The sequence below is a fragment of the Engraulis encrasicolus genome, chromosome 9 (genome assembly GCF_034702125.1).
Source record: "Engraulis encrasicolus isolate BLACKSEA-1 chromosome 9, IST_EnEncr_1.0, whole genome shotgun sequence".
NCBI classification, from domain to species: domain Eukaryota; kingdom Metazoa; phylum Chordata; class Actinopteri; order Clupeiformes; family Engraulidae; genus Engraulis; species Engraulis encrasicolus.
In genome coordinates, this window is record NC_085865.1 from 17527198 (window position 1) to 17544697 (window position 17500).

Consider the following 17500-nt stretch of genomic DNA (forward strand, 5'->3'; position numbering starts at 1 on the left):
TTTGTTAGCGTGTGAGTGTGTGTGTGTGTGTGTGTGTGTGTGTGTGTGTGTGTGTTTGTGTGTGTATGTGTGTGTGTGTGTGTGTGATCGTGCATGTGTGTTTGTGATCGTGTGAGTTTGTTTGAGTGTGTGTGTGTGTGTGTGTGTGTCTGTGTGTGTGTGTTCCTTTCTCTGTTGGTTTGCCTTGTTTTGTCTGCAGGGGGCACCAAACAAAGACCAAGTCACACACTTAAACAAACACACCAAGTTATCTGGCTCTCAACAGTCCCATACCTCAATGCCTTTTGAGATTGTCACCTCTGATTGCTCTTGTTGTGGGTCACATATGGACTTGAAAATGGAAGCGTTTCCTCACCTGTAGCTGAGTTGTGATGGATTGTTTTAGACGAGGAGGAGGGGGACTGCTGGGAGTTTGGATTGCTCTGGTCCGAGCCTGTGCCCCCGCCGCCGTCCTGCCCCCCGCCGCCCGCCGTCGAGCCCCCCTTCCTGGGCTTCTTGTCGGTCAGGTGCAGGGGGGAGGTCTTGCTGGGCGGGCGGGGTCGCGCGGTGGCGTTGACTTTCAGGTAGCCTTGCACCTTGTACTCCCGCAGCTCGCCGTAGTTGGCATCGGTGACGCGGCACTCGTACAGGCCCTCGTCGCTCTTGTCCACCCGGAATCGCTGCAGCTGGTGGGAGATGTCGTTGCCCTGCACCTTCACCGTCTGCAGAAGGGATGGGAGAGAATAATGAGGATGGAATAAGTGTGTGTGTGTGTGTATGTGTATGTGTGTGTGTATGCCGAGGCGTAGCTGCAAATTGTGGGCCCTATGTACAATCAGCTCAATTGAACGACCCCCCCTCCCCCTCAGTGATATACTGTATCTACATAAATCAAACTCTGCGTGGTTCCCCTATATATATGGGACCCTGGTGACTTAGTCACGCTTAACCCCCCTGTAAGACAGCCCTGTGTCTATCCGTGCGGAGTGCGGACACACAGCCGGCGTTGAAAGAGCTAAAATGCTGCTGACTCCCGCCTGGAAAGCACAGCTCAGGGGCGATAAGCGTGGCAAACGATTCAACCTGAAGCGTTCGATCAAGGAGAGTGACCAACCGAAGCTCATGTTTAGAAAAATGTGAACATTCCATAGGTCGACACCTGCTGGCGCCGAACTCATTACATATTTTTAGCTGAAGTTCAATTTCTATTTTAACGCCTTTGACGCCCTTTGTGCTAGAAACGCTTTTGCAGCTTTTGACGCGTCCCCCGCTTGCTCTTCCATACCAAGTCAATTACTTTCGCCGCTTTCCACATGTTCAACGCCGGCGGTCTATTCGCACAGTATGTGTCCACTGCCTCTCTAATCTGCAGACGGGTGGTGAGTCAGATTTGAAAGCATTAGTGGTGTCAACAATGATCGATTCGGCGATGCAATCCAATGCGGGGCATGGACGATCCAGAATCGATCCGTCAAGTTCCAGAATCGATCCGGCAATTTTTTTTAAGTTTCAAATACTTCCATGGATATTTCGGGATCAAATGAATTTTAAATTAAATAAAAGCACTTCAAAACATTGCAAGACTGCAAGACTGATACAGAGTGATACAGAAAACAGCCCATAAATTGTTGCTCAGTATCTGACTACTTGTCTTGCCTCATCATGACTGATTAACCATTTGCTTTGCTTTTGAAATGTAATGCATTGCAATACATTGTAGAATTGAATCGGATCGGATCGGATCACATAGAATCGAATCGAATCGAATCGAATCGCTACCTCTCGAATTGTGATCGAATCGGATCATGAGGGCCGTGCCAATCCTCACCACTAGCAAAAATAGCCATCCTCCGATTGCGTAACTGTACAGCAAGAGGTACACCAGGAAACCCCCATCGCATGGGACATCCCAACTGGCCCACTACTCACTAACCCACTCACTTACTCATTCATTCATTCCTGTGTGCATGTGCGTGTGCGTGTGTGTGTGTGTGTGTGTGCGTGTGCGTGTCTGTGTGTGTGTGTGTGTGCGTGCGTGTGTGTGTGTGTGTGTGTGTGTGTGTGTGTGTTTGTGTTGACCAGCAATATTTGCAGCAAAGTTTGAACAGACTTACACTTATCTTTGTTCCTTCATCATCTGGATCGATCTCTGGCAAGAGGTCCATCTGAAACAAAAAAAAAGAAACGAGTATCAGCTGAAGCATTTGCGTTTTGGTGAACACACAATCACACTATGATAGTGACTATCACGAATAGTCATCTTAAACAAGTAATAAACAATGAATTCTTGGTTTGGTGATCACTAAAGTAAACAAAGCAAACTACAGAAAAACTACAGCAGACAAAGAAAACTTCGCTGAAGGATGCACAGCTAAAACTCTGATGGGAGTTCGCCCAATCTTGCACAAACGGAACGGAGTGTTCATTTTGTTTTTCTGATCCTTCAGAACCTTCACTTGTCTACATTTATGCTTTAGTATTTTGCGCATGTCAAAATGCTTGACAGGCATATCGACAGATCTTCTCAATATCCCCTCCCAGCAGTAAGCACTTTAGACAAAAACCCCTTTTCAAAGAAGAGTCATGGAGATAGAGGAGAGACGATTGCAGACATAGAGAATAGAAGACAATGGGGGAGACTGAGAGAGAGAGAGAGAGAGAGAGAGAGAGAGAGAGAGAGAGAGAGAGAGAGAGAGAGAGAGAGAGAGAGAGAGAGAGAGAGAGAGAGAGAGAGAGAGAGAGTTGTCCATATTTCATATCATATATGTTTCACTGCCATTTAAGCCTTCAAGCAACCACTTGGCTGGACAAGATATGTTTTATCACTGCCCCATTCAGAGAAGCCAATTATACAACACACAGCGACCACAGCAAAACAACTGCAACAAGAGAGGGCCCAACTTATTATCTCCTCACACTGCGGCACACAGCTTAATGTCACAAACAAACACACACACACACACACACACACACACACACACACACACACACACACACACACACACACAGACACACACACACACACACACACACACACACACACACACACACACACACACACACACACACACACACACACACACACACACACACACACACACACACACACACACACACACACACACACACACACACTGTGTCACACATCTCATAAGCCCCAATATCGCACATGCCACTCAATGCCAAGCCAGCCCATATTGCACCGTAGGAGCCATTGATTTCTTCAGCAAGCATAATTTATTTATTCTTCTCCTTCCGCCAAACACCAGCGAGGGAGCAAGCAATGGCCAGTCACGCAACCATGCAGCCAGTCCCAGTTTTGCTGTCGTTGGGCATAAGAGAGAGAGGTGATCTCAGGTATTTGTGTGTGTGTACTTTGTGTGTGTGTACTTTGGATATGTGTTTGTGTGTGTGCTTTGTGTGTGTGTACGTGCGTGCAGGAAAGCCTACAGGTGGGACAAAAGGCGTCACTTGTTCCAGGCCCATGGAATTGGATCCTCATTACATTGTATTGATTGGGTTTGAGGCCCTTGCAGATATTTTTGTCGCGGGCCCAGCCAAAGCTTTTTGGGGCCCTGCAGGTGTGTGTGCTTTGTGTACTGTGTGTGTTTGTGTGTGTGTGTGAATACTTTGTGTAGGCCTACTTTATGTGTGCACTTTATGTGTACTTTGTGTACTTTATGTGTACTTTATGTGTACTCTATGTGTACTGTGTGTGTGTGTGCGTGTGCGTGTGCGTGTGCGCGCGCGTGTGTGTGTGTGTGTGTGTGTGTGTGTGTGTGTGTGTGTTTGCGTCTGTGTGTGTGTGTGGTAGTGTTTGTGGGGGTGTGTGTTTGTATCAGGGAGGTGCCGACGTCTCTGCTTTGCACCTACGTGTGTGAAGTAGATGAAAATACCCATGTGGCTGTCGGGCACAGTGAAGTCAGACCAGTGAGAGGGGGATGAGAAGAAGAAATGGATGCACCGTAGAACAAGATTAAGATTTAAGAAGTAAGATTTTCTTATGGACGCTTTTTGTTTGGTTTAATCACATCACAGAGCCCATGAAAACAAAACACAGCCAGGTGAAACACTCCAGAGATTACAGTGGCGGTGATGACTGTGATGTGTCTATTCGTGTGTGTCTGAAAGAGAGAGGGGGGGGGGGGTTGAGAGAGAGATGTTTGGTGATCCTTAGTGAGTATAATGTATGGTATGGGATGCCAAATGGAGGAGAGTATGTGCGTTTGTGTGTGTGGGGGTGCGTGCATACGTGCATACGTGCATACGTGCATACGTGCATACGTCCATGCATACGTGCATAAGTGCATACGTGCATATGTGCCTGCGTGCGTGTGCCTCTGATGTTGGGTCATGCCTAGTGAGCAGGATAATGTATGGCAGTGGTCTCCAATTATTTTTCTCCAAGGGTCAAAATATGAAGATCAGGTGAGGCTGTGGGCCAAACCAACGCCCCAACCCAATGAAACACAAGTTAGATGCCTGGACAGAGAACAGATTTTTGCTTTACCATTTTTCCCTCTCGTCAATGTTTTTGTTATGAGACTGTTGGCATAAGATCTTACTCCCTGTGAATGCTTTGGAGAGATATGACCATGCGGTTTTACTGATAGAAAATCACACACATTTATGTTTTCATTTGTTCTGACCTCATGGCGGGCCAAATGTTTGCCATGCACGGGCCGGATTTGGCCCACGGGCCTTAGTTTGGAGACCAAGGATGTATGGCATGGGTCCCACATGGAGGGTTGCTTGTGGTGTGTGTGTGCTTGCTTGCGTGCGTGCATGCGTGTGTGCGTGTGTGCATGTACATGACTGAGTGTGCATGCGTGACTGAATGTCTGGGTGCGATGTTGGACAATCCCTGGTGAGTACAGTAGGATAACATATGGGACTGTATGAGGTCCCACATGGATAGTTTCCATGAGTACCAATATTACTTTAACTATGTCCACCATGGGAATTCCATGTATAAGGCACACTTTATCCTAGCCTCCCCTTGCCCTTCTATGCAGTAAATCCTCTAATTAGAAACAGAAAGAGAAAATGTAAGATGATTTTGAAGGTAGTTGTGTTTAGAACTAAAAACTATGAAAGTTAAATTACAGAGAATAGTGCAACATGCATCACCATCGCTGTCAAAATATTGCAGCTTAAATCTGATCCTATCTCACTGAACGCAAATTATTGAGTTTCATTGGAACATGCCCTGAAGCAGTCAGATGCTTGGAACACTGGATGTTTTACAATATTTTACAACAAGACATTGACAGAAACAAATAAAACCATTAACCAATCCTATTTACATTTGTTTTATTCCTTGTCATTGTTAAAAGGTACAGTGTGTTTTGGCTGATTACCAATTGTAATCATCAAATTAATATCACCATCATATTACATCACATTACACTTAGTTGACACTTATATCCAAAGTGACTTACAGTTATTTACAGGGTATTGGTTACAGTCCCTGGAGCTGGGTGGGGTTCTATGGCTTGCTCAAGGGCACTTCAGCCATGGAGTGAGGTAGGGGAAAGGTGAGATTGGACCCTGCAACCCCCTGTTCGTCTTTTCCCTAACCATTAAGCTATACTGATACAAATATTATATGTTATATGCTATTATATAAATGTCACAGGTTTTTTTTACATTTGTGCTTGTTAATATCTGAGGAAATTGTCATAGATATGGGTATAATTTCATCATCAACTTCTGTTACCTTTGAAGAGGGGGAAATGTAGATGGGAGAGGTGCTACACTGTTTTTCACGTTTTGAAGACCAGACTGATCATGAGTAAGCTGTACTCTAGGGTGTTGTCAGTGTTGTATGATGTATTATTCACTATGCCAGTCTTTTGTCTGTTTTGTAGCTATATTCTTTCAAAAGGGTCAATCTGTTCTACTCAAAAGTTAACCCAGTGACCACTCAGTAAAGATTTGAACTTTGGGACTATATTTCCTGACAGCTACTGTCCTTGTAATGTTTCTGTGGGGCAGGGCGAATGATGTATGTCTTGCTTATCATTATCATTATCAACTTATCAACAGGTCTAGACAAAACTTTTAAAAAAATGTACAATAAAACAAAATCACATTATTTGGATAATGGATACATTATTTGGATTTGGATACATTTCAGCTCCAAATCACATCTTGAATGACTGATCTTTGTCAAAAAATAGTACGTTCAAGACAAGTGTGTTTGATTGAGCCTTCTGTCATGCCGATTAACACACACAACCATGTCTGTCTTAGTTGTCAGTTCTTTGTGACAGATGATCAATGTCATTGTCACTGGTCACTCTTGTGGCGGCAGCAGCTTTCCTGCTGTCTCGTGCTGTGACAGCTGATTAGCGTGTCACAACATATGACTTCAGGAGACCAGTCTAGACAGCAGAGAAAACATAAGACACAAGACAAGGCTCTATAATGAGACACACACTGACACCACTCAAGAGAGGACGTGTGGCATCAACATTGACAGGACTGGGTTAGACAAAGTTAATAAAATACTGAATATAATAAAAACTGGCAAGTTTTTTTGTGAAGAAAAAAAAAACGATTTGGCTAATAAGTGCTTTGCTCAGTATTGCAAAATGATTATTTTGATTTATGTCGGCTAAATAGTCTCAGTTATTTGAACAGAGTTATGACATGCCAAACTAAAAGTATGGCACCCTCTCACGAATTCAGCATTGGATTGCATTGGCTGAAAAAGGGAAAATATCAAGGCACTCTCATCTATAAATAAAAAAGTCTTTATTGCATGTCTTGGTTACAGTAAACCTTTAGAAAAAAATCTATGTTTTGGCCTTCCGGCCTTCCTCAGGGAGTCAAATGAATTGGATTGCATTGGATTGGATTTTGCGTTAGGCCTACAGCGCCAGATAGTCAACATCTAAACCACAACACCCATAGGTATCTGAAATGTTATGAAAACAAGTCTTGAAGATGTCCCTCTATGTATGTTTGGGCCTCACTGCGCTGGACTGCTCAGTGTGGGCAGATGTGTTTCAGGAACTTCCAGTCGAAGTGTATGAGTCTGAATTCAGTCCAGTCACATATAGCTGCCGTACTCAATCTCAATCTGGAAATACTTAATTTAGAGCTATTTACCACCCACTCATTCTCTCTCTCTCTCTCTCTCTCTCTCTCTCACACACACACACACACACACACACACACACACACACACACACACACACACACACACACACACACACACACACACACACACACACACACACACACACACACACACACACACACACACACACACACACACACACAGAGAGAGAGAGAGATCCAGATAAGTCAGATGGCACTTCAGCCAGTACAAATACAATTAACTTAAGTGTTACCTAATGAATTTCCAATTGAAGCGCTGAATCTCGGCTATATTGGGGAATTTCTATTGGCAGCCCCCAGCCACTCGCTGGCCTGTGCTAACAATAGTTTAAGAGCAAACGGGAAAGTGTTTTAATTAAATGAACATCCACATCTGCACTTCCCTTCCTGTATGTGTGTCCGTGAGTATCTGTTTCCCTGCCTATCTGCCTGCTTCCTAGTCCGTGTGACTATGTGCACGTGTATATACCTCTCTGTTTGCCTGTGCTTCCCTCTGTGTGTGTGTGAGTATCTGTGGTTGAGTTGGGTTATTTTGTCTGCCTGTCCGTCTGCCTGTCTGTGTGTCTGTCTGCTTGTCTGTCTGCCTGCCCTCTATGCCTGCGTGTGGGTAGGTCTGTGTCTGCCCCTCTGTCTGTCTGCTTAACTGTATGTATGTCTATGTCCCTGTCTATCTGTCTGCCTCCCTGTCTGTAGTATGTGATTTTGTTACCAATCAGTTTTGGTTTGTTGATTCAGAATGCAATTTTCCAATTTGTCATAGGCGTCTCATTTCATGAATGCTGCATACTGACTTCTAAGCAGCAAACAGAGCAACAGCAATGCACACTGGCTGATAGTGAACACCCACCTGTCACCACACACACACACACACACACACACACACACACACACACACACACACACACACACACACACACACACACACACACACACACACACACACACACACACACACACACACACACACACACACACACACACACACACACACACACACACACACACACACACACACACACAAATGAATGCATTTACACACACACAATCACAAATACACACACACAGTCACACACACACACACACACACACACACACACACACACACACACACACACACACACACACACACACACACACACACACACACACACACACACACACACACACACACACACACACACACACCATTCCAACAACATTCCAATAGTGGTCGTTCATTGTCAATGCATGACTGATTGTATGGTGCAACGAGGTCTTTTAGCAAAGTTGGTGATTCTTTGATTGCTAGACCAATGCATCACCCCACCCCCCACCCACCCACAAACATACAAAGCCTACACCCCCACACCTTCATACTGTATGTCATCCCTCCCCCAGCCATTCACGCACGCACGCACGCACGCACGCACGCACGCACGCACGCACGCACGCACGCACAGACACACGCATGCACTCACACCTCCATCCCCACCACCCGTCCTCCGTCATTATAGAAAACCTACGCCATGACACCATGGCATTGCTCATGCGGACGGAAATTGACTTCTTGTAAAATGTGTCCTGCAATTATGGCGCATAATGCGACGGAGCCTTGGGGTCTCGCATACGAAATTACTGTCAGAAGGAGAGAGCGAGAGAGAGAGAGAGAGAGTGAGAGAGAGAGAGAGAGAGAGAGAGAGAGAGAGAGAGAGTGAGAGAGAGAGAGAATAGGAGCGATTCATATTGAAATATACTGTAGGAACGTCTTTGAATGGCTGTGACCGGGGCTGGCATGATTCATTATGGTCTATCCCTTGCTATAGCCGCGCTACCTGATAAGACCTGAACCCTCTGGCAAAGCTGCCTACTGTATGAACAATGGGCCATGTCATCAGAGATATCTGGCGTTGGGAAATGCATATGAAAATGTGATTTATTGGATTGGCAGTCGGACATTCATGAGAGCAGCCATAGGGAATGAGATATGGTGCAATATGTGCTTAAGATAAACACACCCACACATGGCACGACGCACACACACACTAACACGCATGAACGAACACACATGATCGCAGGCACACATAGAGGTACACACGCAGGCACACACACAGGCAGGCAGGCAGGCAGACACACACGCACGCACGCACGCACACACACACACACACACACACACACACACACACACACACACACACACACACACACACACACACACACACACACACACACTCACACACACACACACACACACACACACACACACACACACACACAGACAAACACACACAGACAAAGACACACACACACACACACACACACACACACACACACACACACACACACACACACACACACACACACACACACACACACACACACACACACACACACACACACACACACACACACACACACACACACACACACAGTTCAGCACTACTCAACCATGCTTCATGGTATAAAGCAGGGAAGATCCGCAAGCAAGAGCACTCACAACCCTCAGTATCAGATAGTGGCGAGTTCAGTCGAGTAGGCATTACATAAGTGTTACTACAGCTCAAAGCCCATCGAGTCCCCACTTCTCTGAAATAATCTCCTTCCCTATCCACATGCCCTTGTTAATTGTGTGTTTACTTTGAGACCTGTTCGCCTCTATCTCTCTGTTATCAAGTGCATGGTAATTGGGCTATTATGTGCGTATGGTTGAGCACTGATAGCACCTAAACGTGTTAAATGAGATAATCTTGTATAACTTGTAGCTGTACAGACAACGGAATGTACTACTACTGTCTGAATTTAGCCCGCTTAGTTTGAGAGTTTATTTATTTAACAAAGGGGCAGCATTTATTAATACCATTTAAGAAAAATGCTAAATGTAGGCTAAAAGCTTATAGCCATGAGGCTAATTTTCAACTTTTTTTAATGGGCCTGCATGATTCCTGCTCATCTTAGGAAGATATGTGCCGTTACATGTAATATCAGCAGCAAGTAAATGAGCCGTGCTGTAATGGTTAGGGAGTTGGAAGGTAGATCACTGGATTGTGGGTTCAATCCCCACCCCAACCAATCCTTTATTCCCTTGCCGAATTTCTCTTGAGCAAGGCACCTATCCCCACTTTGCTAAAGAGACTGTAACCAATACACTGTAATATCAATAAGTCACTTTGGATAAAAGTGTCAGGAAAATGTAAGAAAAAGAAAAAGTCATACGAAAGACGTTACACTCATTTTTTGAGTGAAATGTAAGCCAATAGTAGGCATTTTACTGTAATCATATGTAGCAAAGAGGAATGCAGTCAGAGCATGCCAACAAGTGATGGTCACTCCTTCACATCGAGTGCTGTGTACATTCTGTTGTAACACTTTAGAATAATGGATGCAAAAAAGCATTATAAAGACTTAATAAATAATTAACTATTGATGAACAAAACATTAACAAACGTTTGTAAATGACTAGGAAATGTAAACAAATGCTTGTAAATGACTAGGAAATGCTTTGTTAATATTTTATATTTATGAAACATTTACAAGTTGCTTGTAAATGAATAAAATACTCTGTTATAAGGTGTGTAAAATCTTGCAGATATCATTTGTAGATATCTTATAAAGCATTAATAAAGCTTAGTTAATAATAAATTAATTTAGTTAAAATAAGTTAATGTTTTATTCATCATTAGTTAATTATTTACTGAGTCTTTACTAAGGAACATTATTATAAAGTGTTACCCATTCTGTTACTGAAGCATTTTCCAACCACGTTTCACAATGAACATTAAGTGGGATCAAGGCCTGCTTTGACAGCCCAAGACAAAATAACCTGAAAGGGCTCCCTTCTAAATGCAAAAAAATGCAACCTGAACTTTTTTCTTCGTTTTCATCTAAGATGAATCATGATACAGTAAATAAATTGATGAATTAAAAAGTCCATAAATAAATCATGAATAGACCAAACAACAGCAGCAGAGCATACTGTGGTGATTTCTACCAGCTTGGCTGTGGGGGCTTATTTTTAGCTTGGGATGATTAGGGGAAACAATACAAAAATGAGAGAGAGAGAGAGAGAGAGAGAGAGAGAGAGAGAGAGAGAGAGAGAGAGAGAGAGAGAGAGAGAGAGAGAGAGAGAGAGAGAGAGAGATCGAGAGAGAGAGAGAGAGACAGAGAGAGAGAGAGAGAGAAGCAGGTCATTGTTGCATCCGTTCTTTGAGTAGGCCTATGTGAGGGTAGTCGGATCCAAGGGATGGGAGCTCACTGTCTGTATCTTGGCACGCAGGACACAAAGGATCCAATTATACAAGACCACTGACTGAGCAATGAGTGATATGGTACATCTGTGTGTGTGTGTGTGTGTGTGTGTGTGTGTGTGTGTGTGTGTGTGTGTGTGTGTGTGTGTGTGTGTGTGTGTGTGTGTGTGTGTGTGTGTGTGTGTGTGTGTGTGTGTGTGTGTGTGTGTGTGTGTGTGTGTTTGCGTTTGTACATGTGTGTGTGTGTGTGTGTGTGTGTGTGTGTGTGTGTGTGTGTGTGTGTGTGTGTGTGTGTGTGTGTGTGTGTGTGTGTGTGTGTGTGTGTGTGTGTGTGTGTGTGTGTGTGTGAGAGAGAGCACAGCCAGGTGGGTTTCATGCATCAAGGAGCATGAGTACTAAGAGCAACGTCGTATTCATTATAAATATACACATGAACCTGAAATGAAATCATGTCTCGACTAAGATTTAATATTCAATAAATTATCCATTACTTTTCACCACATTTCATCATGGCAACAGTTACTGCCAGCTCATGAATAATGAGTATAGTCTTGATATGTTATTTCTGAAGTTAGTTTACCTAAATCCAAGAAACAGACAGAGAAAGAGAAACACACACACCAGGATAACGTGTGTGTGTGTGTGTGTGTGTGTGTGTGTGTGTGTGTGTGTGTGTGTGTGTGTGTGTGTGTGTGTGTGTGTGTGTGTGTGTGTGTGTGTGTGTGTGTGTGTGTGTGTGTGTGTGTGTGTGTTTGTGTGTGTGTGTGTGTCAGGCTTGTACAAAATTCCGAATTGACTGAATTTCAATTCAAAATAATGCCATAATACGAACACTAGGTGGTGCCATTACCTTGAATTTCTTTGAATTTATTCTACATCACCCATTGAAAGTACATAGAACACCACCACCTAGTGTTCGTATTATAGCATTATTTTTAATTGAAATTCTTTCCATTCGGAACTTCGTACAAGCCTGGTGTGTGTGTGTGTGTGTGTGTACATGCATTCGTGTGTGAGGGACAGAGAGAGAGAGAGAGAGAGAGAGAGAGAGAGAGAGAGAGAGAGAGAGAGAGAGAGAGAGAGAGAGAGAGAGAGAGAGAGAGAGAGAGAGAGAGCTCACTTGTGCAAACAGTGCTTCAATAATACATTGGCTGAACAACACTGGTGGAGAGGAGCATGCCCTGAAAGCACCTCAAAGAGAAATACTACAGGCCAAGGATCCTTCAAAAGGGAGCCTGATCAAAATCACCCTGCTCGAACACTTGACCCATCACCCATGCGGCACAGGCTTCAGACACAGACACCCTGAAAAAATGAAATGAAATGGGGAAAAAAAGCCCATAGGTTACACACACACACACACACACACACACACACACACACACACACACACACACACACACACACACACACACACACACACACACACACACACACACACACACACACACACACACACACACACACACACACACACACACACACACACACACACACACACACACACACACCAACTTTCATCTATTTATTTTTGAGGAGAAAAAAAACACAACAAATTTTACTCCATCATAAACCTAATGAGATAAAATATATATTGAATCTTAAATCTTGAATCTATTATAATGCAAGCCTGACAGGTAATTTAGACATTTTGATGCATGGACGTTTTAAGTAGGCTAATGGAAATGAGAAGATTTCCATATCAATTTATTTTTCACTGTATAGCACCCTATGATAAGACATACCATGTGGGTCATATTTTTAAATGTAGCCTATGCTTTTGCATTTCAGACAAACCCCAACTCCAATGAGGTTGGGGCACTTGGTAAACTGGAATAAAAATCAAAATACTAATGTTCAAAACCTTCAATCCATACATTAGATGATGAAATAGTGAATAGTGAAAAGACAGTGTATTAACATAATAACAGAATAGTTCATTAACTCCACTATAAACAGCATTTATTTTCATTTTGATGTATTTTTCTTATCCTACCACATCAATATTCTATTTGATAGCATTGAAATACCGCATTATGCAATCATTGTTGCCCTCCAATCAACAACTTTACTATTGCATTTGACACAATTGGGCTGACAGCTACAGTACAGTCACTCATGCATAATCAATTGAGACGGCATACTGACATCAAAGCCTTGACACTAGCATAAACATAACACCAAAGTGTTGTATATTTGCATTGCATAACACTGAATTGTGTTATGCTATACGATGTTACATAACATACAAAAGTGCCTTTGGTAATAAAGAAGCGGGGGGTGGGGGGGGTGTGCAGAAAGGGAGGCAGTATGTACCCCTATACTGTATGTTTTGCACCGGCCATTCATTTCATTACATGTGATATCTTAGAAAAACTCCCGCACACTGACCATTTCGTTGTTCTTTCTTTAATAACGATGTTTCGGTACTAGACCTTCATCAGGCAATCTCGTTACATGTGATATGTCATACATCCTGTATACCGTATACCGGTACAAGGCCTCCCTTACATGGGCCGAGCAACAGTATTTTTTCTGTCTCCCAATAAAAAGGATAAGAGCAGATACCATAGCAGGTAAAATAGATTATTTTAATGCTATTGCACTATTGGGAAAATATCCTTGCTTATTTTTGGCGTACTCTGTCACTCAGATCACATTACAACACTCTGAATGGGACATATATTTTTTACAGCCTTCAGAGGCAGACTGTGAAGTTACTTGGTAGGCCCCTGTGAAGATTCTCATTCATCAAGATCACATTATCCCAAAGACTTTATTTGATAACAACTGGACGATCAAGCTCAAATAGAAGTTCAGTTGCTTACAACTAAACCCTTTGAATTACTTGGTAGGCGTGTCTGTGAAGATTCTCATTTATCCAAGTTATCTGTTGCTGCAGAGCAGTTTATATCTTTGGAAAATGGACCTGTAGACCTTTCAAGTTGTGAATTGGCCTCACCCTGCAGGGTGTGGAGTCCAATACTTCTGCTTGATTCAAGCAGTCACTGGGGCCAAGGTACAGATTGACATGCGGCCTTTTGGGTTGATTGAATGCCATGCGCATTGCCACATTCCGAGCCATCTCTAAGCTTAGATGTATTTGTACAAGGGAGTTAGCCTGACTGTAAAAAGTTGCAACAAATTCAACAATCAAGGTGGCCATGACCGTAGGCATTAACAAAAGCTGAGTGGCATATTCGATCTCATTTCATGTACAGTATGTATGTGGTATGACCCGAGTCGAGGGAAGGTGGGTGATCATCAGTTATGACATTATCTGACATTAAAGCTTTTTCACAGAGACTCTGTTGTAACCGTATTGTCACCAAGATTGTAATGACCAATTCTTAATTATGTAATTCCTGCAATGCTTGTAAAAAGGTGTTTTGGATCTTTAGAAAATCCATTACTCTAAAACCGCACAACCACAAGGGGTGATATGGTACTGTATTTAGCATTCTCTTTTTCCTGTATGACTGGATAAATAGTATTTGCAAAAAATGGCGGATGTAAGCTTTTCTTTGGATATGCAACATAAAAAATTCTATTAACCAAAATGATTTATAAGAGTTAAGTGTAGAGAATGTTAAAGGGACACTGTGTGAGATTTTTAGTTGTTTATTTACAGAATTCATGCTGCCCATTCACTAATGTTACCCTTTTCATGAATACTTACCACCACCATCAAGTTCTAAGTATTATGACTGGGGAAATTGCACTTCTCATACATGAAAATATCTTCTCCATGGTCCGCCATTTTGAATTTCCAAAAATAGCCATTTTAAGCTGCAAAAATGACTCTACTTGGACCATACTAGAAAATATTTGTTTATTACTTAGAAAACTTTCATGTAAAGATCAAATTTGGCAATTGGCAGCCCAGTTTCAATGAGCAGCATAGTTGCAGTACCCTTTTTGACAGTTGTTTACAGTTTACAGTTGTAACTAACCATAAGCTGTGTGTCTTATGTGTGTGTGTGTGTGTCTCTCTCTGCCTTTGTGTGGGTGTGTTTGCCTGTGTCTGCGTTTGTGTGTGTGCGCGCCTGTGTCTGCATTTGTGTGTGTGTGCGCGCCTGTGTCTGCGTGTGTGTGCGTCTGTGTGTGTGCATGTGCATGGATGTGCGTGTGTGCCTGTGCATGCGCGCATGCATGTGTCGCGCCTGTCTGTGTTTGTGTCTGTGTGTGCGCGCGCGCCTGTGTTTGCGTGTGTCTGTCTGTTCCCGCTGTGCAGTGTGACGGCGCTGGGCGCCCTGCACCGGCCGGAGAAGAAGAAGCGCAAGAAGCTGATGAAGGACTCGCTCTACCTGGCGGCCATGCTGCGCCGCTTCACCCGCGAGAAGGAGGAGATGCGCCACAAGAACCCCCAGGCCGCCGCACCGCACCTGGGCATGGGCACCGCCGCCGCCAGCCTCCCCGCTCCACACGCCACCAACCACCACCACCAGCACCATCACCACCTGCTCCACAACTCTGGCCTGCCTGTCAACAGGTGATTCTTTTTCTGACAGTGAATGTGAAGGATTTTTTCCCCCACTATTTTCTATGACATGGCCATAGCTGCCGAACTGTCACTGGAACCATAGAGAGCGTCGTGTCCAGCTGCATCACAGTGTGGGGAGGAAGCTGCACGGAGAAAGAACAGGAAGACACTCCAGCGTGTTGTGAACATCATTGGAGCACCACTCCCCTCCCTGCAGGATATTTAAACTCTCCCACAAAAGCACTGATGATCATCAAAGACACAAGCCACCCTGCACACAAACTGTTCAGCCTCCTGCCCTCTGGAAAGAGGTACAGGCGCCTCCGTTCCCGTACCACCAGGCTTGCAAGCAGCACGATGCATCAAGCAATCAAGATACTGAACACTCAACCCACTCTCCCCTCACTGTCAGCCTCTAGCCAGCCAGGCCACTGACAACGCTCCCCCCCCTCATCCCCACCACCATATCTGCGACTGAACATTCCACCTGCACTACCACATCTGTGACTGAACTTTCAACCTGCACTAACTCAAAACATACACATGCACACACACACACACACACACACACACACACACACACACACACACACACACACACACACACACACACACACACACACACACACACACACACACACACACACACACACACACACACACATACACACAAGCACACTGCACTTTCTGCACTAAACCCAAACATACACACACTGACACACAACTCATACTCACACACATACACACACACACACACACACACATACACAGGTACACACACACAGACGCACACCACACTTTCTACCTGCACTAAACACACACACACACACACACACACACACACACACACACACACACACACACACACACACACACACACACACACACACACACACACACACACACACACACACACGCACACAAAACACACACACACACACACACACACACATACTGCTGCTGGTGTATTTAAAAAAACCTTTTTTAATTATTTATTTTCTTCAAATGCTACTATTACTATGTCAGAACGCTAAAAAGGACTTTTAGAAAAAGCACAACAAAATACCTTGTTCTCTACAAGTCTTCTGTTGTCCAGTCTTGCACTTTAAATGTCTGTATGAGCAATGTCTACGTCCATACTGTCTATGTCCATATATGAGTACTGTCTATGTCTATACTGTCTATGTCCTTACCTAGATTAGTCTATGTCTGCATGGGAGAGCAAGAAACGCAATTTCAAATTCTTTGTATGACCAGTGCATGTAAAGAAATTGACAATAAACTTGACTTGACTTGACTTGACTTTTTTGACCATTTCCTGCACAGTGTCCCTTTAAGCTTAATTGTAAAACCAAATAAAGTTGATGGCACAGCCTCAGCATCTGCCTCTTTGTCATACAGCTATGCACTCTAGCTGAATTCGTATCGTCCATTTTTGCTCACTACCGGCACACAACTACAAGTGCAATTCTCTCTGTAAATGTTACAAGGAGCCTTATGAAACCTTCAGAAAGTGCATTCAGGCCTTGTATGGTAGCCGGGTACAAGGGCACTTGCAGGCGCGTCATGGTGGGGCATGGAATGAAGAAAAAGGCATTGATACATCCACTCTTTCCACACTGCATTTTACAGAACTTCAATGTTAAAAAGGATTCAGTTAAACACATTTCTTGCCCCCATTTCAAACTTT

The 17500-nt window shown here is 43.7% G+C and overlaps 1 protein-coding gene across 1 annotated transcript in view; it reads right to left on the reverse strand.

Annotated features, from left to right (window-relative positions):
* The window catches only part of vstm2a (V-set and transmembrane domain containing 2A), a 51714-nt gene that overhangs the window by 7237 nt on the left and 26977 nt on the right, over window positions 1-17500 (reverse strand). Inside the window, exons 3-4 of the mRNA XM_063206099.1 lie at window positions 2094-2144; window positions 356-701 (exon numbers count right to left, since the gene is read on the reverse strand). Coding sequence (XP_063062169.1) covers window positions 356-701; window positions 2094-2144 — 397 coding nt within the window. The remainder of the gene's footprint in view (window positions 1-355; window positions 702-2093; window positions 2145-17500) is intronic.